Below are 22,083 nucleotides of genomic sequence, written 5' to 3' on the forward strand. Positions count from 1 at the left end.
AGATAAAATCTATTACTCAGCATTTTAGCCACCACTCAACAACTTTACAGTGACAAAGATACTTGAGATTCTAAAGGGACCTCTGAAATTATGATCAGTAAAAGCTAAGTTAAACACTTTAGATTTTGAATAAAATTTAGTAAATACAACTCTGTTGCACTGAAATAATACCTATCTTAGACGAAGGTTTCCCAAATTATTAGTCAATCTCTGTAACTACTATGAGACTTTCAAGATGACCAAAATAATAATTATTTTTCTCATCTGGTAAATACCACTTTGTAACAAAAACAACACAAAACTGTTCAAAAACAAGACTGAATCTTTATTAATAAAGTAAATATGATTTTTGAAAAAAAATTTTTTAATGTTCTGCATAAATGTTAATGTAGGTTAGGCCATCCAAAAGACAGAGTCAACATTAAGTCATGGTCCAGGATTATACAAATGAGAAATAAATACAAGGCTTATGGTTCTTGATAAGACAACCAAGGTAAACTGTATTTCAAATTTGTTTCTAGAAAAGCATATTAAAGATCACTTTAAAATAGAGTCCATCTTCTCTTTTAAGTGGGCATAGACTCATCTGCAGTCATATACAAATATAACTTAGCTAGTAGCTTTCTTTACTTTTATTACAAAACAGTTCTCCTTGCTTCTTTATGCAATCCAACAAAATAATATAGAGTGAAGTCATTAGAAAAATATGGACCTTTCTTAATCTACATTGCATTTTAAGTTTAAATTGAAAAATACAGTTGAGATTATTACGAAATACATGGATTTCGGATTTACACACAACCTGTATCTAACCCATATACTGTTATTAGACATGGTATTTATATTTTGGCTGAAATGCAAAAATATGGTTAATTTCTTAATAACAAATTAGTTAAAAATACTTTTCATTGACAGCTGTGCTAGCCCTAGAACAAAATGTAAGTGAAACTTACTGTATATTCAATGCCCAAAATATGCAGGTCCTAACACTATGCCCTTTGTATACATTTGCTTTTAAAGACAATGGAGAATCTCACGTCTGATCATCTTAAACACTCCTGTAAACATAGTCAAAATTTGCTTTCTAATAGAAATAAAATTCAAGTAAACACTGTATATTTGATTTAAACTAACCTTACAATTATACTCACTTGTGACACATTTAATCATAACCACTGAATATGTAAAAAATTTTTTTAAAAAACCATTCTTATGTAAAGATGCACTAAGTTTTGTAAACATGTTCATTTTCAATGACTAATATACTGCAGCTGCTCTTTGGTTTGGCATAGAGATATTGGTCAGAGGACTCAGGTACCGAATCTTCAAGTAAATTTGTACCCAGGTAAACCAAGTGTCCTGTCTAATTTGTTTTTAATGGCAATGGCAAGACCTGGTATTCAAACTTGTTTTCTTCAGAATCATCACAAATTTTCAAGTGTTTGAAGGATGAAAAATAGTTATTAGAAATTTTGGCAAGGCTTCATTTTGATCTATTATCCCCAAATAAAGTTGACAGTAGTAATCAATACGAGTTGAAATACCAAAGAGGCAGCCATTTCCTGGTTCCCACACCACTGGTAGGCTCTTAATGAATGGTCAGTAATATGTATGAATAAATTCAGTTAGACTCTTTAGAATATGGCAAAATGTTGGCTGTAATTAAATCAAAGAAAACTACAGTAAAAGTCTTAAACTGAAAGTTTCTGAAAAGGAGTTTACTGTGCTATTAAAGATATTAAATAACAAATGAGAAGAATTAAGAAAGATTATAATTCCACAAAAGTGCCTGAATAGGTTAAAGGGGAAAATTAAGCGTCTGCAATTGTTAGCCAGGTGCATGCAAATCCTCTGATCTAGATAGAGACATACAAAAAGGATTAGAACATTTCAGTCAAGTATGGATAAACATTTACTTACTCCTTATACTAAGGTGAACCACCAAACTGACATGTTTTTGGCTGGTAACTGACATCTCTTTAACTCTCATTCTAGCTTCCCAAAATTAAGACTGAAGAGTTGAAACAAAGGCAGAAGAAACCTTACTACAGAACTCCAAACTGTTTTCAAAGCTAAATTTTTCCTTTGGTCCAAAGGGTAAAAAAATTACTTTTAAAGATTTAATAGCCTATGTGAATTAGGCAAATCCTTCAAACTATAATCTTGGAATAGCAACTATTAAATTTATGCTGGATTTATAGAGTTATCCCTAGTATACTGGTTAATGTTAGAAGGTACTGCTAAAATATTTGTTAGAGGAATGGAAAACAAAATTATTGAGCAAAACCAGGCACTGCAGAATGTTAGAAATCATCCAGTCCAAAATATTGAGGACACCCTCTTTCATTTTACATACAAGAAAATTACAGCCTCTGTTACTTACATATGCTAAGATTTCTCTCTACCTACCTACTGGAAGCAATCCATCATTTCAAGGATGTGTGTCTGATTAAACAGTATAAATGAGGAGTAACATTTCTACATTATCTTTTAATATGTTATTGTACTATTCTCTAGAATACAGCAACTCCTGTCATTTAAGTTAGATTTTAAAAGGGAAAGTGAATCTGGTGGGAAGAAACTGCTGTTAAGAAGTTAGCTTTAAGATTTTGCATTTAAGTGTAGAATCCACTTCTGAGACTGGGAATTTTAAATGACTACTCAGGTTTAGAATTTCTACTTAAAAGCAGTATATTCTCAAATATTTTTCCTAGTTTATACTTTAAATCACTGTATAAGCTGTTAAGTTTTAGGATCACTATAAGAAGTTTCAAAGAAAATTTTATTTATGACTTATATTGAAATTTGAAAGTCAACTCAACAGCATGTTTTATTCTAAATACCTTTAGCACTGACCAAAAAAAAAAAAAAAAAAAAAATTTTTTTTTCCCCCCAGTACTGGGAAGTGAAGCCAGGGCCTCATGCATGATAGGCAAAAACTCTACTACTGCACTAAATCCCTGCCTTTTTTCTTTTATTCTGAAACAGGGTCTTGTGGAGTTGCCCAGGTTGACCTCAAACTTGCAATTCTGCCTCGGCCTCCTGAGGAGTTGTGATTATAAGTGTGTGCTAATGCACCTGGCTTGAAAATATTTTTCAACACCTTAAAATATCCTGTCTACCTTTCTCTTTTTCTTCTAGCCATTTCCATCTATTCCCCACTGTGCCCAATTTTTCTATATCATACATATCTTGTGTTTCCCTGCCCATATAAATTACCCCTGAAAGTTCAACAAAAAGTACTAAAAAAAGCAGAGTACCCAAAATATTTCTGACACTGCCAAGATTTCTTTAAGCCTTTGGCATATACTATACTACATGGTTGTACTAATGCTTCTAAGCCTTCAGTGAATTATACCAATGAAGTCTATGTTCTAAATAATTATATTTAGATATCTGAATCATTCTGAGTGTTGTTATAGCCAACAATAAAAAAACTTTATTAAAAGTGTTGAAAAGTATAAAACAGTAATTATAAATTAGCAAATACTCAATAAAAAAGCAGTTATTTTCTTTCCCTTATACAGTACAAGCAACAGTAATTTGGATATAATTCACTTTCAACCGCCATTTATCCTAGATATACTTCATTTAAGACAAGTTTTTAGTTTGTGTTTTTGGAGAACCTATATGAACACCAAGAAACAATTCCTAATATTGTAGTTCAGAGATCAAAAAAATACTTATGCCACATTAAGTGATGATAGCACATGTTACAGCATGTCATAATAGGTCAGTGTTATTTCCAAAGTAAAATCAAGTCACTTTTGAGCTGTGAGTCAGTGCTGCACAAATGGACATTTAAAATTAAGGCATCATTCTGCTTGCAGTGCTTCTGTGGATCCAGCGAACTGTACAAAGGCTTCCTTTTTTAAAATATATATCTTCTGTTATACTCAAATTATTTCATTCCATTGATCATTTTCTTGCAAATAAAATTGAAAATATCAGTCGACAATATTTTTTTATACACCTATGAAAACAGAAACAATTGAATTAGTTAAAACTTGATTTTTTATTTCTCAAAATATTAAATGGCTCTGTGGGCTAAGGTACAAAGATGATAGTATTACAGGATAAAAAATAAATTTTTTAATGTTACTAAATTTATTTATTTTTTAATTAAAAAAATTTTTTGTTTTGGTACCAGGTACTGAACCCAGGGGTGCTTAACCATTGCCCTTTTTATCTTTATTTTGAGACAGGACCTCACTAAGTTGCTTAGGACCTTGCTAAGTTGCTGAGGTGGCTCTGAAACTTGAGATCCTCCTGCCTCAGCCTCCCAAGTTGCTGGGATTACAGGTATGCACCACAGTGTCCAGCTAAAGTTATCAAATTCTTTGAAAATTATTTTTTTAGTTATACATAGGCATTTATTTTTAATGTGGTGTTGAGGATCAAACCCAGTGCCTCACACATGCTAGGCAAGCGCTCTACCACTGAATCACAACCCCAGCCCCAATGTTACTAAATTTAATAAGGATTTTTTTTTATAAGTAGTAAGTAGGGAATACCCCTGACTTTCTTAAGGCAATTAAGATTAACAGAGGGGGATTCTTATAGTACATCCTGATGCTAACATGGGCATCATCAGAGAAGACCTCACATCCACCTACATCTGTTCTGAGTTTGCTTTGGATATGGGGAAGTTCCTACAATGACCACTAGAGGAACTACAGTTAGTGATTCTCAAGCACCACAAGTTTCAGCCAATATTCTACCTACATTAAGAAGCAACGTAGAAGCAGCAGTACTGAGTGCCTATCCAGGAACAAGTGCTGTTCCATAGTTACAGCTCTTGGTGGCAAGTCCCTGATCCATGTTTGCACTTCATAGTTCCTCTGCAGACTGCAGCCTACTCTGCCCAATGTGACATTCTATCAGCTATCCCAAGCTTTGATCTCATTCTGTCCTAGGTCCTAGGCTCCACCTCTAACTCTGGACACAGGCATCAGGTCTGATTAGCCTCTGATGAGCCTGCAATCAAGGAAGGAGATGCTCTAGTAGTTGAGACTCCAGATGTAGATACCTTCAGAAAACTGAACTGCTGTAAAGGAACAGGTATGGTAACTGTACAGCTGTCCGAAGCAGTTAAATTTGTGATGATTTGTTACACAGCAATAATCTATTGATGTGATTTTTAAAACTAAATAACATCAATGAACATCTTAAATCTTTTTCAGCCTTTAATCATCCTTCTCTGGATCAAATTTCTTCAATAGTGGGCTAAAAGTCACCTTTAAAAAAAACTAATAAGGTACTGTTTACTGAAAAGATTAGTGGTCCACACACCAATCATAAACAATTTCTATTTTTCTTCATTAATCTATACAATAAATGTTTATATCATTGTGCTAGAAGTAGTAAGAGAAATGAAATTTTGGCATATGTTATCCTCCAGTCTTTCCTATACTGCTACATTGATATAATGGAAAAGCAAAAAAAAAAAAAAAAAAAAAATGCAAATTGTTTTGAGGTAATGAAATACGCAAATATAAACTACATTTGCTCAAGGATATTACCTTTATACTGTCTTACCTTGGTTTTAGCAAATGGTTATTTATGAACAAGTGGTACTCAATTTTCTATTGCCACTGTAACATGGTTATTTGTCCCTGTAAGCACATAATTATATATGACATGAAAAAAATATTAAGTTCCTGGCTAATGGTAAAATTGATTACAGTAAAGACAAATATTATGTAAGCACTAAACAGGCTTATAGCACCAACCGTTTTCCTTCCTGTAGAACAGAGAAGTGAATAAAGAGCATTGTGTCAGAAGTCTAGTTTCATGTTTATCCCTATAATATACATTGGCATTGAAGATGTTAAGCAGCAATAATTTAAAAATCCATAAAATCAATTTTCCCACTGATCTTATAAAAGAGGCATAATGTTCCTAATGAAGATCCTAAAGATAATCTAAGAAAATGTTAATGCTGCTAAAAGCCAAAGGAATGCTTCTTTTTAAAGAAGATAAATTCTGACAGCAAGTTTTTGGTATATTTCCTAGAGCTAGATTTCCTAGAGTTGGTACAAATTAATTTTAACATCTCAAACTATTTTTTTCACAGTGCAAGAAGATCATTACAATGTAATTACTCATAAAAGAAGTGCCTCAGATATGTATTCAGCTAGGTAAGTGGCCAGAGGATATTGTAAATCCAGATCTGATTAAAAATCCCACTTCAGTTTTACCAACTACTGTATATGGCATCCACAATTCATGAACTGAATCATTAAGAAAGATTGAAACCAAGAGGGTGGAGGTGTAGCTAAGTGAGAAAGCATTTACCTAGCACGTATAAGGGCTTGGGTTTGAGCCTAGCACTGCATACAAAAATAAAGTTAAAGCAAATTCAGTGTACTTTTTGGGGATGGGGGCAGTGTTGGAGATGAAACACAGGGTCTCCACACATGCTAGGCAAGTGCTCCTATCTCTAAGCTACAATCCCAGTCCCCATTTTCCTTTAAAATATTTTTGAGACAAGGTCTTGCTAATTGCCAAGGCTGGCCTTGAACTTGAGATTCTCCTGTCTCAGCTCCTCCAAATAGTTGGGATTACAGGTGGGCCTCACCACACTGGGTCCAGTACACTTTTTTTAAACTGAGGCAGCAAAGAGTATTATGATTTTCAAAAATCATTTTCAATTAAGTAGAAGCTGGAACCCTAAAGAATAATGTTGCTTGAAACATTATTCAAAACAGCCCATGTCAAAAGGACTTTCCACCATTAGTGAAGAAATGTGTGGCTGGGATACAAAAAAACCAGCTGAACACAACAAAAACATCAGTCACTATACCTGCCTCTCTCTGCCCCATTTCCTCATAGAAGCCGCCAATAAACACAAACACCCCATGTATAAGACATTTTATTACAAAATTTCACATTTCAGTATTTCAAAATATCACATTGTTTTGGTTTTTCAACATTTATTAAATCTGTTGATTTTCATTTGAACCAAATAGGTGAAGCAGTGTTTTCAGGTGAGAATTATTACCTGATCTGACAACACCTTCTTCAGCTCCATTCTCTAGCCATTGAGATTCATTGTCCAACAAACGGTTTTTTGATTCACTAAGTGGTCTGATAGGAAAAGGTTGATTTGAGCCAATACTGAAAAGAGGAACAAATAACTTAGTAAATAGCTAAATGCTCAATTAAGGATACTTAATAAATTAATAAGCAGCAAATTAGTATTCCTTCTCCTAAATATGTGAGGGCAACTCATGAGATCTCAGCGCTCTGAAGAAGCCACCTTCAAAAGGAAAATATGCCCACAACCCCCCATGAAATGGCTCTCTGGACCCAAGAATCTGTATTCTAAAACTGCGAATGAAACAATTAGACAAAAGAAAAAAAGCTTCAGAGGCCAATCTGAAAAGTTTTAACACTATGTTAATCAGGCGCCATAAGGTAGTGCGAGGACAGGTGAGGAGCTATGTCTGTGGCCAGTACAAAAAAATTACCTGTCATTTCCCAAGTTTTCTGCTTTCTACCTCTCCAGTTTAGATCTAAGGGGAAAAAATGATTTAGTAATTTAGCGTAGACTTATTTTTCTAGCTAAGAGAACCAGGGAAGGAGGGAATGGAGGAAGGAAAGGAGAAAAAGAAAGAAAATTTGTTGGTGTCTGTTGTGGTCCAGACACTGTGCCAGGCACTTTATACACATCATTTTGACCCTCTTGGTAAGAGAGGCAGGTCTCATTATCCTCATTTTACAGAGGTGAAAACTGAGGCTCAGACAGTTACATTAACTTGTTCAGAGATTACAATAAATGTTAGAATTCTAAATTCCAAGGCCTTAGGTTGTAGGTTCTAAGACCTAACATTAACATGCTAGCTTGGAACTTATGACCCCTCCTCCCCTATAATCTATTTCTGTCATGAATATGGTTGAACTATTTCACTTTGACAGAATTTTCTTTCTTTAAAATTTTACTTAAAATGAACTATTTCACTGAATTGATGAAAGTTTGCTTGCCATGCAAATACTATGAGAAAAAATTCCTTAAGATGAATAGGAAAAAATTGTTTGAATCCTCATTATTTTGACACTATAGCTAAAAACCTACTTATCAAAATTAAAGTGGTAACTAGTACAGTGACTAATTTCTTTGAAAAAATATAACTAATATAAGCTAATATTTAATCATATCTTGAAAGAATATCTCATTTTTTAGGAAGATGCACCATATTTACTTGCTTCCTAGTTTACCCAGACATTTCCTACATTTTGTGATTGTCCTCTATTTTTTCTTTTAGTGGTGGGATTGAACCCAGGGCCTCAAGTGTTCCAGTAAAGTGATCCCACTGAGCCACATCCCCAGCCTGCATATTAGGCACATACACATACTAACCTTTGGTTAAAAATTTTAAATAGAACTTTTTTCTTATCTATGGTGGCTTTCTGAATTATTATTGTATATATTAAAATACATACATATGACACATATACACAGTTGTTTGGTAATGAATACTGAAAAACTTAGGAACAAGAAAACATACCTTCTGGCATGTTCACTTTGGCTGGTAACAGAAGCTTGCTCTGGATCCATCCCAACAAGGCGAGTTGGAAAACTGCAGCCATCACCCAAACTGCATAATGAGAAACAGCAATAATCTGAATCATATTAAGTTATTCAAAGTGGTCAAATTTAATGTCTTTCAGGAGCATGGCAGAAAGAAATTGTCTTTTCGGAGAATAATTCCTAGGATTTCTAATTTACAGGGTTTCTACTTCCACTGAAGGCCCTTTTCTCTTTTAATTTACATATATTTAGAAATAATTTACTAGGATTTACTAAGATCAAGATGCCTAGTTTGCACCTCAAACAGAGCTATTCAAAGTATTTGTATAATTGATCTTTTCATTATAATCATTTAGGACATCATCCAGGCTAAATTAAAATTCAAGATATAAGTTCCACATATTTATTCATTCAATAACATTCACTAAACATCATTAAACAAATATCTAGGGCTGGGGATGCAGCTCAGCACTGGAGTGCTTGTGAGGTCCTGGGATGGTTCTCTAGTACTGAGAAACAATAAAAACCCCAAGTATCTGTTGAATATCTATGATATTCTGAGTAATATTTTACACATGAGGGATACAGCAGTGAACAAAAGAAAGAAAATCTGTTTCCAAGAGCTTATAGTCTTAAAAAAAAAAAAAAAAAAAGAAGACGTATGGAACTTCGCATAGCAGGCAGGGGCCGTGCTAATCTCCGTATAATTCCCAATTTAGCACATGTGCTGCCGAGGTGAGTACTAATTTCATTCTTTTTTTTTTTTTGGCAGTACTGGGGATCGTACCCAGGGCCTTTTGCATGCAAGGCAAGCACTCCACTAACTGAGCTAGCTCCCCAGCCCCACTAATTTTATTCTTAACATACCAGAATTGTATACAATAAGGATTTCACTTTTAGCCAAGAGAGAATAACTAGTAAATTGTCCACAGTTTTTTTTTGTTGTTGTTAATGAACCTTTATTTTATTTATATGTGGTGCTGAGACTTGAACCCAGTGTCTCACACATGCCAGGCAGGTGCTCCACCACTAAGCCACAAACCCAGCAGCCTTACCCACAGTCTTAAACAGCCAGAAACTGAACGGCATACAAAATAACTTTAGAAAACAGACAGGATGGGACCATGGTCTCCGAAAGAAGAAAATTCAAACAAGTGAGTCCCAGCTTTCTGCCAGAACCTCAGCACAGAGGGGAATCCAAGCAAAGCGAGGTAGTTTTATTAAATTGAAGTAACAGAGATGGGAGTTCTGAGAAGCCAAGTGGCAAGAATCTACGAGACATCTCTGACGAAGAGGAAGGTATGCAGAGAAAAGGCTATAGATATATCCATAGTACTGCACTTGAATCTTCTGATGAATAGTAAGCCACACAGGGGAACTGGGAAAACAATTGGGAAGTGTAAGTTGAACAGATTCACAGTATCTATAAGGAGGCATCAAAATTGACAAGACACAGTAGAGAGATCTCACTGAACACATGGTTTTGGGAGAGATCCCACCTTTATTGCAGTGCTAAACTAGCTGTAGAGAAAATGCTATGCTGGATGCATTGTAATAAAGCTTAAAATGAACCTCAAAAATCCCAAGCTGAGCCTCACATGATGGTGCAGGCCTGTAATCCCAGGGGCTTGGAGGCTGAAACAGGAGGATTGCAACTTCAAAACCAGGCTCAGCAATTTAGTGAGGCCCTGTCTCTAAACTAAATATATTAAAAAAAAAAAAAGGGCTGGAGATGTGGCTCAGTGGATAAGCACCCCTGGGTTCAGGTATGGTACCAAAACAAACAACAACAACAACAACAACAAAAAAAAAACCCAAGCTGAAACATAAGTACCCGCCTGCCAAAATAAAATTCAATTCTTTAAAGAGAGACAATAAAATCTAGATGCTCAGCAAAATAACATTCAACATGTCACCAGCTAACAGAAAGTTACTAGGCATGAAAAGCATCAGGAAATGTGATCCATAGCTAAAGGGGGTGGAGGTGCAAACCAAGAGAAAAGAATCAGAAAATCAGCAATTTCAGCAAAAGACTTCCAAACAGTGATTATAAATGTGAATTTAAAGGAAAAAAGAATGTATTGAAAACAAATGAGATATCAAAACAAACTGAACTGAAATTCTAAAGCTGAAAAATATAACATCTGTAATGAAAAACTTACTGGATAGGCTTACCAACAGAATTGACAATGCAGAAGAGGAGATCCATGAATTTACAGATGTAGCAGGAGAAACTAAACAAAATAAAGCAAACACAGAAGATGGGGGACAAGGACAGAACAGCAAATGACTTGTGGGTGACCATCAAGCAATTTAACAAATATATACTTGAAAGTAGGAAAAAAAAAGTTGGTGGGGAAGGGGAACGAAAGCGGAGAGTAGGAAAAGGAATAAAAACACACAAACAAAAAATATAAAACTACAACAACAAACCAACTAAAGACATAAATGACAAAGTATTCAAATCTCATGAAAACTATAAATTCACAGATTCAAGAAGTCTAAAGATCATTAGGTAGGATAAACATCAAGGAATATGATCATGTTCAAACTGCTTAAAACCATGAGCAAGTTAAAATTTTAGAAGCATGAGGGTGTGATGAGAGTAATTTGTAAACAATAGAATATAGTAAGAGGCTGGTTGGTCATAAACCATGCAAAGCAGAAGATAACAGATAGCAGAAGATATCTTTAAAGGAAGGGAAGAAAAAAACCCAAACCATGAATTCACTGATTAGAGGAAATAACCTTCAAAATAATTAGTCCTGTTCCAATCATTGGGAATAGAAAAATCTTGAAAACATAAGAAAATGGATAAAGTATACAAAAGAAGAATGAACTTGAGCACATACCAATAAGATCTATAAAAAATGAAACACAAAAAGATGGAAAATAAAATGAACATCAACTGAGCTGTGGGAAAACCTTCACTCTAATACATATGTAATTGATATCGCTGCAGTAATGAGAGATGACAGAATAACAGTTAACAATTTTTCTGATATTGATAAAAACTATAAAACCAGAGGCAAGAAGGTCAACTAATCCAAGCACAAGAATCCTGAAAATTAAACCAAGGTTTGCCATAATCAAACTTCATCAAAGTAGTGATAAAGTCTTCATAACAGCCAGAGAAAAGATACATTATACAGAAAATGAAAAAAATAAGAGTGAACACAAACTTCGCATAAGAAAAAATGCAAGCCAGGAGACAGTGAAACAACATTTAGAATTCTATCAAGGGGGCTGGGGAGATAGCTCAGTCGGTAGAGTGCTTGCCTTGTAAGGCCCTGGGTTTGATTCCCAGCACCAAAAAAAAAAAAAAATTCTAGCAAGCAAAAATGTCCTTCAAAAATGAAGTCCAAGGGGGTTGGGGTTGTGGTTCAGTGGTATAGCACTTGCCTAGCACATGTAAGGCACTGGATTACATCCTCAGCACCACATAAAAATGAATAAACAAACAAATAAATAAAGGTATTTTTTAAAAATGAAGTCCAAATAAGTCACTTTCAGCCACACAACAACTAGGCAATTTCACTAATTAAGGAAAAACCCTATGACTCATACCAATCTGCCACTTTAATTTCAATTCCACCACCCCCCCCCCCCCACTTTTCTATAGTGTCTTTGGTATGCAGATGGCCTAAAACAGCTGGGAATTAGGGAGAAATAAAAATTGAATCATCTTGAACATACATTCTTTTGCACTTGAGGCATTATTGCATGTGTGTTTGATTTTCTTTGATTAAGAATGAAAAACACATTAATTCACATCTGTGATGGAATCTTTGTAACTATGGGTAAGAGGTGTAAATCTTAAGATTCTTTACTTCAGTTTATTTTCATTTAGAAGGAAAAAGTGATTCTTAATTTTTTATTAGTCATCTTTTTCCCCACATTCTATTCAAATTATTTGTTCAAACATTCCTTTACTATTTATCTAATAAAAACATTTTATATGCAATCAATATATTTGAATTTTCATTTCAAGGCTTTTATAAATGTCACAATATATTATATTCTCTGAATCTTAAGACATTTAACCAGAGATAGAAACTACCACAGACTCCATAATTTCTGAGAATTGCATTTTATAAATTACCTTGAAAATACTGGAAGTAACCAATATTTCTTTTCATCACCAAAGACTTGTCTCCAGTTTTTACTGTATCCAAGAGAGAAACCATTTGGATCAGGTCCGTATGAAAACGTGGGTGCACGAAATGATTCTGTTAAAGAAAAAATGCATATATATATATATATAAATATATATATATATAAATTAATCTACTTAAAAATCATAAGAGTATTTGTCTTTGACATGAAAAAAACTATAAGCTTTGACATAAAAAACTATAAATATCATTTAAAATAAATATTTGTGGCAATTAAAGAAAAACTAGAAGTAATATGAGGTGAACAATATGCCAATTATCGGATCACACTTTTCATACATGTACTGAAATGTCACATTATATTCCACACATATGTACAATTACTGTGTCAATTAAAAAGAAAATATTTTTAAAAGATAAATTTCTGACACTTATTTGAGAAAAAGTACATTTTTCATCAATCATAAAACATGTCAATTATCTGATATTACTGAAAAATCTAATGAAGTATATCTTACTTGATTTCTATTTTTTTATTTTTTATTTTTTTTTAGTTGTACATAGACATAATGCCTTTGTTTTATTTACTTTTATATGGTGCTGAGGACTGAACTTAGTGTCTCATACATGCTAGGCAAGTGCTCTACCACCAAGTGACAACCCCAGTCCTTGACTTCTGTTTTTAAAAGATACTCTAACTTCCAACTTTACTCGTCATTTATGAACTTCTTACTATGTTCCTGATAGCACAGTATCAGGTATTTGGGACCCATAGATAAAATTAGACAAAATTCCTACCAAAGAACCTACAGTCTAGCAAAATTACATATGAGAAGCACTAAAATACTCATGGTTCCCTGGGAGCACAGAGGTGAAAGAATTCAATTTTATCTAAATAGGGACCTATATGGGCCTTGAGGGTCTTGGTAGGGGAAGATGAAAGATGGGAGATGGTGGCACTTGATCATGATTATCTTGAATAAGTAAGGGAATGAAGCAGAAGGTGATTACAGACCATTACTTCAAGCTTGGTTGTAAAGTGTCTGCCATGGCCCTGGTGGCTGAGGGTAAGTGCCATCTGGACACTGTACATAGGACCTCTGTGTGTAAATTCACTGAGAAATATGAATGGATAACTACAGAAAATGGTATTGGAATAGTCGCAATCAGCCATTTTGGCACAGGAAGTTCTGGCAGATGTTGTTTACAGCAGTCTGCCTGAAATTGGGACAAAATTGAAAAAAACAGAGTTTGGTGCTTTGGAAAGTGTGAAAGCTGTCAGTGAACTCCATTCTCCTCTAGCAGAAGTAATTGAAATTAATGAGGCACTTGAAGAAAATCCAGGGCTTGTAAACAAATCTGATTATAAGGATGGTTGGTTGATAAAGATGACCTGATGAGTGAAGAAGCATATGAGAAATATGTAAAATTTATTGAAATGAAAATGGTACCCCGAATAAAAAAGTGTGGAATAACTTCAGCACAGTTGTCTTAAATTAGTGGTGGACAGAAGACTTAAAAAGAAACTACTCAAGCAAATGGATGAAATTGGAGAATATCATGCTAAGTGAGATAAGCCAATCTCAAAAAACCAAAGGACGAATGATCTCGCAGATAAGTGGATGATGACACATAATGGGGGGTAGGAGGGGTTAGAGTTAGTTAGGGAGGGGGGCAAGAATGGAGAAAGGACTGTAGAGAGGGAAAAAAGGGGTGGGAGGGGTGGGGGGAAGGGAAAAAAATAACAGAATGGATCAAACAACATTACTCTATGTAAATTTATGATTACACAAATGGTACACCTTTACTCCATGTACAAACAGAGAAACAACATGTATCCCATTTGTTTACAATAAAAAAAAAAAAAAAAAGAAACTACTCAAAGCTATAACTGGAAGAAGATGCCACTTAACTTGCCAATGACTGAAGATAAACACAATATATATCTTTTTTACAATTCCTTATGATTTTTAGAGTAGACTTTAGGTTTGGGTATCAGAATTCATTAAACTATCTGTGCTAAAAACTACTTTAAAAAAGTTTGTACATCAAGGATAATTTTGTTATAAATCTTATATAATATTGTAACTTGCTTACATTCACTCATGGATTTGGATCAATATACTTACTGATCTTCCCACTGGAAAAAACTGGGAGTGGAGGAAAGTATTTGTTGTATAGTGTCAAAAGAACAATACTGTCTTAATTTTATAATATACAACACTTGCTAGTGTTATTTTTATACAGTGAAATAACAGATATGCAGAAAGAAATACTCAACTTCAAATAAATTTTTTGAAAAAAAAATTATTCAGAAAGAACAGAGGGTTCCCTGGAAATTCCAATCTCTCGGATATCTAAAGGAATGGGCAGGAAAAGAAACAGGCTCAGTGAGAACTGCAGCAAATTAAAGAGTTTATTCCCCATCTATTAGCAGTTGGCTACTATTAAATTCTAAGATGGAGGGCTGGGGAGATAGCTCAGTTGGTAGAGTGCTTGTCTTGCAAGCACAAGGCCCTGGGTTCGATCCCCAGCACCACAAAAAAAAAAAAAAAAAAAAAAAAAAAAATCTAAGATGGGCTCACCACTAACCGATCTGTCAATTTTAAAAATAATTCTGGTTTTCTATGTGAAATCTCTTAGTTTTTAGTTAATGTGGGGGTTTTAAAGTCTAGGCTTTGCATGCAGGTCAACTCTTTGTCATCTCTGATTAAGGGTAACGGGATAGCAGGATAATCTGTGAAGAAGACAAACAATTTAGTTAATAAATATAAGGAAATTTATTTACACAGAAAAGGAATGAAGTCATGATGGAACTGGAAGAGAATTCAACAGTGGGGGTTGAACTGGGGAAGGAAGGGCAAACAAATCCTTACAATCGAAGACCACTAAAACTTATATGACTCAGTAACATATGGGATTAGAATGATCTCAATATAAATATCTAAATGCTTCTCTAAAAATCTCTGTTCATTTTTCTGTATTAAAATAATAATGCTGATACTAGTGAGATAGTGCATTAGGTTTGAATGACAACTGACACAAAGATGGAAATAATGACACATCAAAAGCACTATTGTTTAGCTTTAACTGTAGAACATATGCCAGTTAAATGGGTAATTGTGGGGGAAAATGTAAATATTCGTGAAATATGTTGTTGACATGTTTTAGCTAAAAGATAAACTGTAATTAAGAATTTAAGGGTTGTATTCCATTTGTGTACAATGAATCAAAATGCATTCTGCTATTATGTATAACTAAATAAAACAAACAATAAAAAAAAAAAGAATTTAAGGGGCTGGGGGTATAGCTTAGTGGCAGAGCACTTGCCTGGCATGTGTGAAGCACTGAGTTCAATTCTCAGCACTACATATACATAAATAAAATAAAGGTCCGTTGGCAACTAAAAAAAAAAAATTTTTTTAAATGTTTTGGTTCTTGGAGGATGAACTTCCTTTAAGCATGAAAGCACTGTCTTTCATTGATTTGTTTTTTAAAAGATACTATATAAATGCAGGAAGTAACTTTAATTAAAATTTATAAAATAGTTCCTTTTATACAGAATGCATTACTGAAAGTATATATAAAGTATATGTAAAATTCTTTATCCTTCAACAAAATGAATCTTTATATTTATTACACAGCAAATGGATACAATCAGTTGACTTAAATACAAAATTATTTTATACTTCTCTTACTGTTCTTTAGATTACATATTAATTTGAGATCATTTCCCTAAATAATTATATTTTATTTTAGCCTACTTACCTATTGTTGTTCTATTTTTTCCAACTAGCCAGCAGTGGTAACTGAATAGTGAGAGAACACTGATCAGGAACATTGCAGCCACAAAGAAAAGAAAAAGTACGTGGAATTTTGCACGTGTATCTGTCAGTTCATTCTGAGGAAAGAAAAAAGAAAAGTTTGAGGATACTGAATCTCTAAAATGTAATGTATAATTTAGTTCTGCCTACAGATTGCTGAGTGCACCAAAAAGTCAGATATGAAGGATAATTAAACAGATAATATATGCCAAAACAATCATTGCAAAAGCAAAGAGCTGGTATTATCAAAGCAGGTTGCTTAAATATGTGGTCAGAGTCATTTAAAAATTCCTCCTAAGAAGATATTTTAGCAATACTTTCTGCAATAAAATGAAAAGATGGACTCTTCTACAGAACAATTTTCTTTTGTACTTTATGTATACATTTAACTTTTCTCAATAAGTATTTACTTGTATTTTTATACCAAAATATTTGTCATTTTAATTATATATACTATAACCAGAAACTAACTGTGATATATTTAAGTTTTATTTTTGTGCTTCTGAAATCTGTTTTTTGGAACACCACTTTAAAGGTGCCCATGCCCTTAGCTGCTCTGATTCCTACCTTTATAGGAGACTGGAAATTTTCAGAAATTAATTTACCACAAGGTATTAATGATTGAAAACAACTTCTATGATATTCCTTCTTACAGTTATATGAATTTGGAGGTGGGGGAGTACCAGGGGTTGAACCCAGGGGTGCTCTTTATATTTTTTTTGAGACAGGGTCTCACTAAGTTACATAAGGCCTCACTAAATTGCTGAGGCTGGCTTTGAACCTGCAAGTCTTCTGCCTCAGCCTCCAGAGCCACTGCGATTACAGGCCTGTGCCACCGTACTCAGTTCTCAGCTACATGTATTTATTCTATTAATAGAAGGAGGAGACCTTTAAATGCTATTAATTCTTAAAATGAAACTATAGGCAAAACACCTTCTCCATCAGAACAACAGGCTCCCCTTCTGATTTGAAGTAACATGGAAAAAAAAAGTTATCTGCATTATTCTTTTTCGTAAGTCTTTTTTTTTTCTTTTTAAATGTATGCTGGGTTTTCCAGGGTGTTATATACTGTATCACTGAGCTATATCCCCTGTCCTGCATTATTGTGACATTTCTTTTTCTTTTTTCTCCCAGAGTAATCATTGTATCTTTTAAACATATTCAGTGATTCTTCTACCTCACCATGTCATGAAGCAAATTTTTATTATATACATTCACATTAAGTGTCACAAAAGAGATCATGAGGATGTCATGGCAACAATGTGTTTTACCTTTGGACAATTGTCTGTAGATTTCCTGCGGCAAAGCTTGTGTAAATAGAGACAATGTATTAAGAAACCAATTTTTATACAAAATTATCCTGAACACTAGGTTTTATAAATCCTGTAGGTTTTTTTAAAGGGATACTAAGATGTTGTTCTCTAGTGGTCACCACAACATTTTCTCAAAAAACACAAAAGAGAAAATAATCAAGAACATTTAGCTCTTTAAGAACATTTCAGGCACCCTTTAGATATGTACTTTTCCACTCAGTTTTTTAAAATAACAGACATTTGCCTAGGAGTAAACTATTTTAGAAAATATGTATTTCTTTAAATCTCTGATTAACAAAAACTAGATGGACTTTTCTTACCACCTTTGGTGCTACTACCTTGCTGTGGCTGTGTTGACCCTTGTCCCTCTCCCATCTGGTCTCAGCTCAGTAATCAGAGTGAATCTTTTATAAGTCAGATCATATCACTCCTTCCCATTTTACCAGGGTAAAAGCTACAATCCTTCTAACACTTTCCAAGACCTTTTTCCCCTTGACCCACCTCCTGGGCTTCCCCTTCCTTGCTTATTCTGCTCCAGCTGCATACAATAAATAGTCTCCTTGCTGTTGCTCAAACATCCCTCAAATTTGAGGAAACCTTGAATTCCTTCAACCTGAAATGCCCTTCTCTCTGAAATTTACTAATTCCCTTCAAGTCTTTGATCAAATTCTATCTTCTTAAAAAAAAAAATCTACCTTTTTAGTGAAACCCACCCTAAGTCTCTTTAAAAAGATGTAATTTCCCTATCAAGCCTGCTCCATGAAATCAATAGATTCCTTACCCTGATCTACTTTTATTATGCTTCCCTCTGGTTAAAAGTAAGCTCTACAAAGACATGATTCTTTGTTTTTTCACTTACATATCTCAAGTTCTCAGAAAACTGGAATAAATACTAAATAAATATTTGCTTATTCAAGAAAAAGGTAGATTTAAGTTTACTAGTTTTTTCATGACAAACGTTAAAAAGTTAGTATTTCTTCTTAAATATTATTACATTTAAACACTACTGAATTTTCTCACAGAGAAATATGAAGTTATGCAATTTTGACTTTAATTATCTGGCACTGAATTCTTTTTTTAATATAATTTTTTAAAATAAATTTTTTAATCGTAGGTGGTCATAATACCTTTATTTTTATGTGGTGCTGAGGATAGAACCCAGGGCCTGATACATGCTAGGTGAGCACGCTACCACTGAACCACAACCTCAGCCCTGAATCCTCTTTAAAGAGGGACACCGAGTATGGTTAATGGGTTGTAAACTGAACAAACATGTCCAGCAAAGTAGGACAACAGAGGCCAAAATCTCCTTAAATCTGCAAAATCTGGTATTTTATAAGTGCCAGCAGCCTCTGGTTTTGTTTGCTGTAAGAGGATCAAGTGCTGGGGATCTCAATAGTTCTACCACTGAACTATATCCTCAGTCTAACTCCCTGGTTTTAAATACCAAAACTTAAAAAATCTAATGATGTTTAAACAAAAATTCTTCTAAATTTTACTAGATAATTCCTGGAAACTTAATTGTGCTCCATGACCCAGGGTTTTAATTATGTTGACTACAAGTAGCAAGCAGACAGTGGATGCTGGGACGGACAGATCCAAGTTCCAATTCTGGCTTCCAATACTATTAAATAAGTGACCTTGGGTAGTTACCTAACTTTTCCAATCTCAGTTAAGAACTCTGAAAACCACAGTAATAATAGATACTTTGTATTATCCACATTTTCTTATCTTCTGTATTCCTAATGTGCTGGCTTCTTAGAGCTTTGCTGACCTGGGGAGAGACCACCTTTCCTTTCATATGCGAACTAACTAATACAGAGCCTAAATTCCTAACTACCTCCTCTACCTGGCTCCTACACTCTAGGGGGTAATACTTCTCTGTCCTGTTTATCTCAGGGTCTGGTACAAGTCAACTAGAGACAGCCTGCTGAGATTATTCAAACCAGCCACCCTGAATCTTTTTACCCTGGCATTCCCAGAGAAACCACAATATAGGCTCTGACCCTTTCTTTCTTTACGCCTCCTGAATAGTCAGACCCTGAGATGCTTTCCATCAAGGTGTGCCCTCTTTTGAGGACTATGAGTAAGTATCTTTGCAATAGCAATAGGTTCCTGATTTGAGGGCCTTAAATCCTAAATAATTAAAAAACAAAACAAAACTAAAAAATCCCCACATTTTAAAACATCTTCAGAGGGATTTTAGAAAGAAAAAATGTGAAAGATCCTTTAAACACAATAACTTCCCCTTCAAATATCAAAGATTTAAATGTAAAAGTGAAAACAATAAAAATACCAGAAGAAAACAGGTGAATTTTTGCATAAGCTTGCAGTAAACAGGCACCAATCAAATAAAAAAGGGCCACTTTTTTTAAAGTTGAAATTTAATTTTGCCTAAAACAAAACAGCAAAATGTGGAAAAATATTTTTGACCTGGGGCAGAAAAAGGATTAATACCTTCAGGCATGCCTCACATATTCTCAATATGAGTTCTTTGTGATACACTGCATATCTTCTCCCAGACTATAGCTTGCATTTTACTGGTACTGGAAAGTGAACACACGGGTGCTCTACCACTAAGCTCCATCCCCACCCCACCCTCCTTTTTTTGAGACAGGATCTCACTAAGTTGCTCAGGCTGGTCTTGAACTTGGGATCCTCCTGCCTCAGCCTCCTAAGTGGCTGGGTCTACAGTTATGAGCTACTGCATCTGGCTTTAAGAGCTGCTTTTTAATAAAAATTTTAAAATAATTATTAATCTTTTTTATTTTTTAGATGTTGATAGATCTTTATTCATTTATTTATATGTGGAGCTGGGACTTGAACCCAGTGCCTCACACATGCTAGACAAGCGCTCTACGACAGAGCCACAACCCCAGCCCTAAAAATAATTTTTTTTTTTTTTTTTAAAAGAGACTGAGTCTTGCTATGTTGCCCAGAATGGCCTAAAACTCCTTGACTCAAGCAAACCTCCTGACTTAAGTCTCCTGAGTAGCTAAGACCAAAGGCATACACTGTGGTGCCTGACTCTAAGAAATTCTTAATTCTAATGAAGTTCAATTTATAGATCTTTTCTTTTATGGTTAGTGTTCCTATATTCTATTTAAGAAATGCTCATCCACACCAAGATCAATAATAAAGATTGATATCTTTAATATAAGAAATTATTTGTTAATATTTAAACCTATCAAAAAAGTGGGCAAAGAAAAAATGGAATTTCACACAAAAGACATGCTAAACATATGATATGCAAAATAAAAGGAGGTTTTATATTTTGTTCATATATTAGCAGGTACTACAATGAATAAAGGGAGAGAATACAGTTGGGGCTGGGGCTCAGTGGTAGCATGCTCACCTAGCACGCTTGAGGCCCTGGGTTGAATTGCCAGCACCACATAAAAATAAAATAAAGGTATTGTGTCCAACTACAACTAAAAAATATGTATTTAAAAAAAAAAGGGAGAGAATAAAGACAGAATTACGAGACAGACATGGTTGAAGAGAAGGAATGATCTAAGGCACAATGAATTGGAAAAAAAAATTCAAAGACATTTATTGAATGCTCATCACATATTTATACTAATTTAATCTTCCCATCAATCATATGAGATAAGCGTTACTCAAAATTTTAATGATGAAAGAACAAACCAAAGTTTAATTATCTCGACTGGCTATTACTGAAGAGACAAAAACCTTTTTTTTGGTACCAGGGATTGAACCCAGGGGTACTTAACCACTGAGCCGCATCCCCAGTCCCCCTGCCCACTACCCTTTTTTTTTTTTAATTTATGTTTTTTAAATTTTTGAGACAGAATCTCTAAGTTGCTTAGGGCCATACTAAATTTCTGAGGCTGGCTTTGAACTTTCTATGCTCCTGCCTCAGCTTCCTACGACACTGGTATTATGATTACAGGTATGTACCACAGTGCCCAGCAAGGCAAAAATTCTTGCTTTCATGGAGCTTAGATTAATAAGAGGCAGTTGTATTTAAACTAAGCCTGTTTCTTTTTCTAATACGCCACATTGATTTTAGACCTAAGTTTCACAATGAAATAACAAAAATTCAAAGATGACATTAATTTTCCTACCCTGGGCAAATGACAGATACATAAATATAGATTTTGTTCCCATTATATCAGATGAACGTAGGAAGAACAATGTAAAGAAAAGAACATGACACTGATTTGAGACATGCTGGTTTTTATGATGCCTTCATCATGTCAATGTTTAAAAAAATAGCAACTGGAGATTGGGGACTGGGATTCAGTAGTGTCAGTGCTAGGGGCTGAGGCATGCCT

General features: G+C 34.3%; 1 protein-coding gene across 3 annotated transcripts in view; it reads right to left on the reverse strand.

Moving 5' to 3' along the window:
- Positions 1 to 287: 287 nt before the first annotated feature.
- The window catches only part of ZDHHC20 (zDHHC palmitoyltransferase 20), a 70,295-nt gene continuing 48,499 nt past the window's right edge, over positions 288 to 22,083 (reverse strand). For 2 of the 3 annotated variants that reach the window (XM_079138860.1, XM_079138861.1), the window contains 5 exons: positions 16,417 to 16,549; positions 12,636 to 12,762; positions 8,511 to 8,600; positions 7,004 to 7,119; positions 288 to 5,615 (listed from right to left, as the gene is read on the reverse strand). In XM_079138860.1, coding sequence (XP_078994986.1) covers positions 5,578 to 5,615; positions 7,004 to 7,119; positions 8,511 to 8,600; positions 12,636 to 12,762; positions 16,417 to 16,549 — 504 coding nt within the window. In that variant the 3' untranslated portion in view covers positions 288 to 5,577. Of the gene's footprint in view, positions 5,616 to 7,003; positions 7,120 to 7,472; positions 7,518 to 8,510; positions 8,601 to 12,635; positions 12,763 to 16,416; positions 16,550 to 22,083 lie in introns of those variants that run through there. The other variant, XM_079138862.1, reaches the window with a different exon arrangement.

Source organism: Sciurus vulgaris (genome assembly GCF_902686455.1).
Source record: "Sciurus vulgaris genome assembly, chromosome: 4".
Lineage (NCBI taxonomy): Eukaryota > Metazoa > Chordata > Mammalia > Rodentia > Sciuridae > Sciurus > Sciurus vulgaris.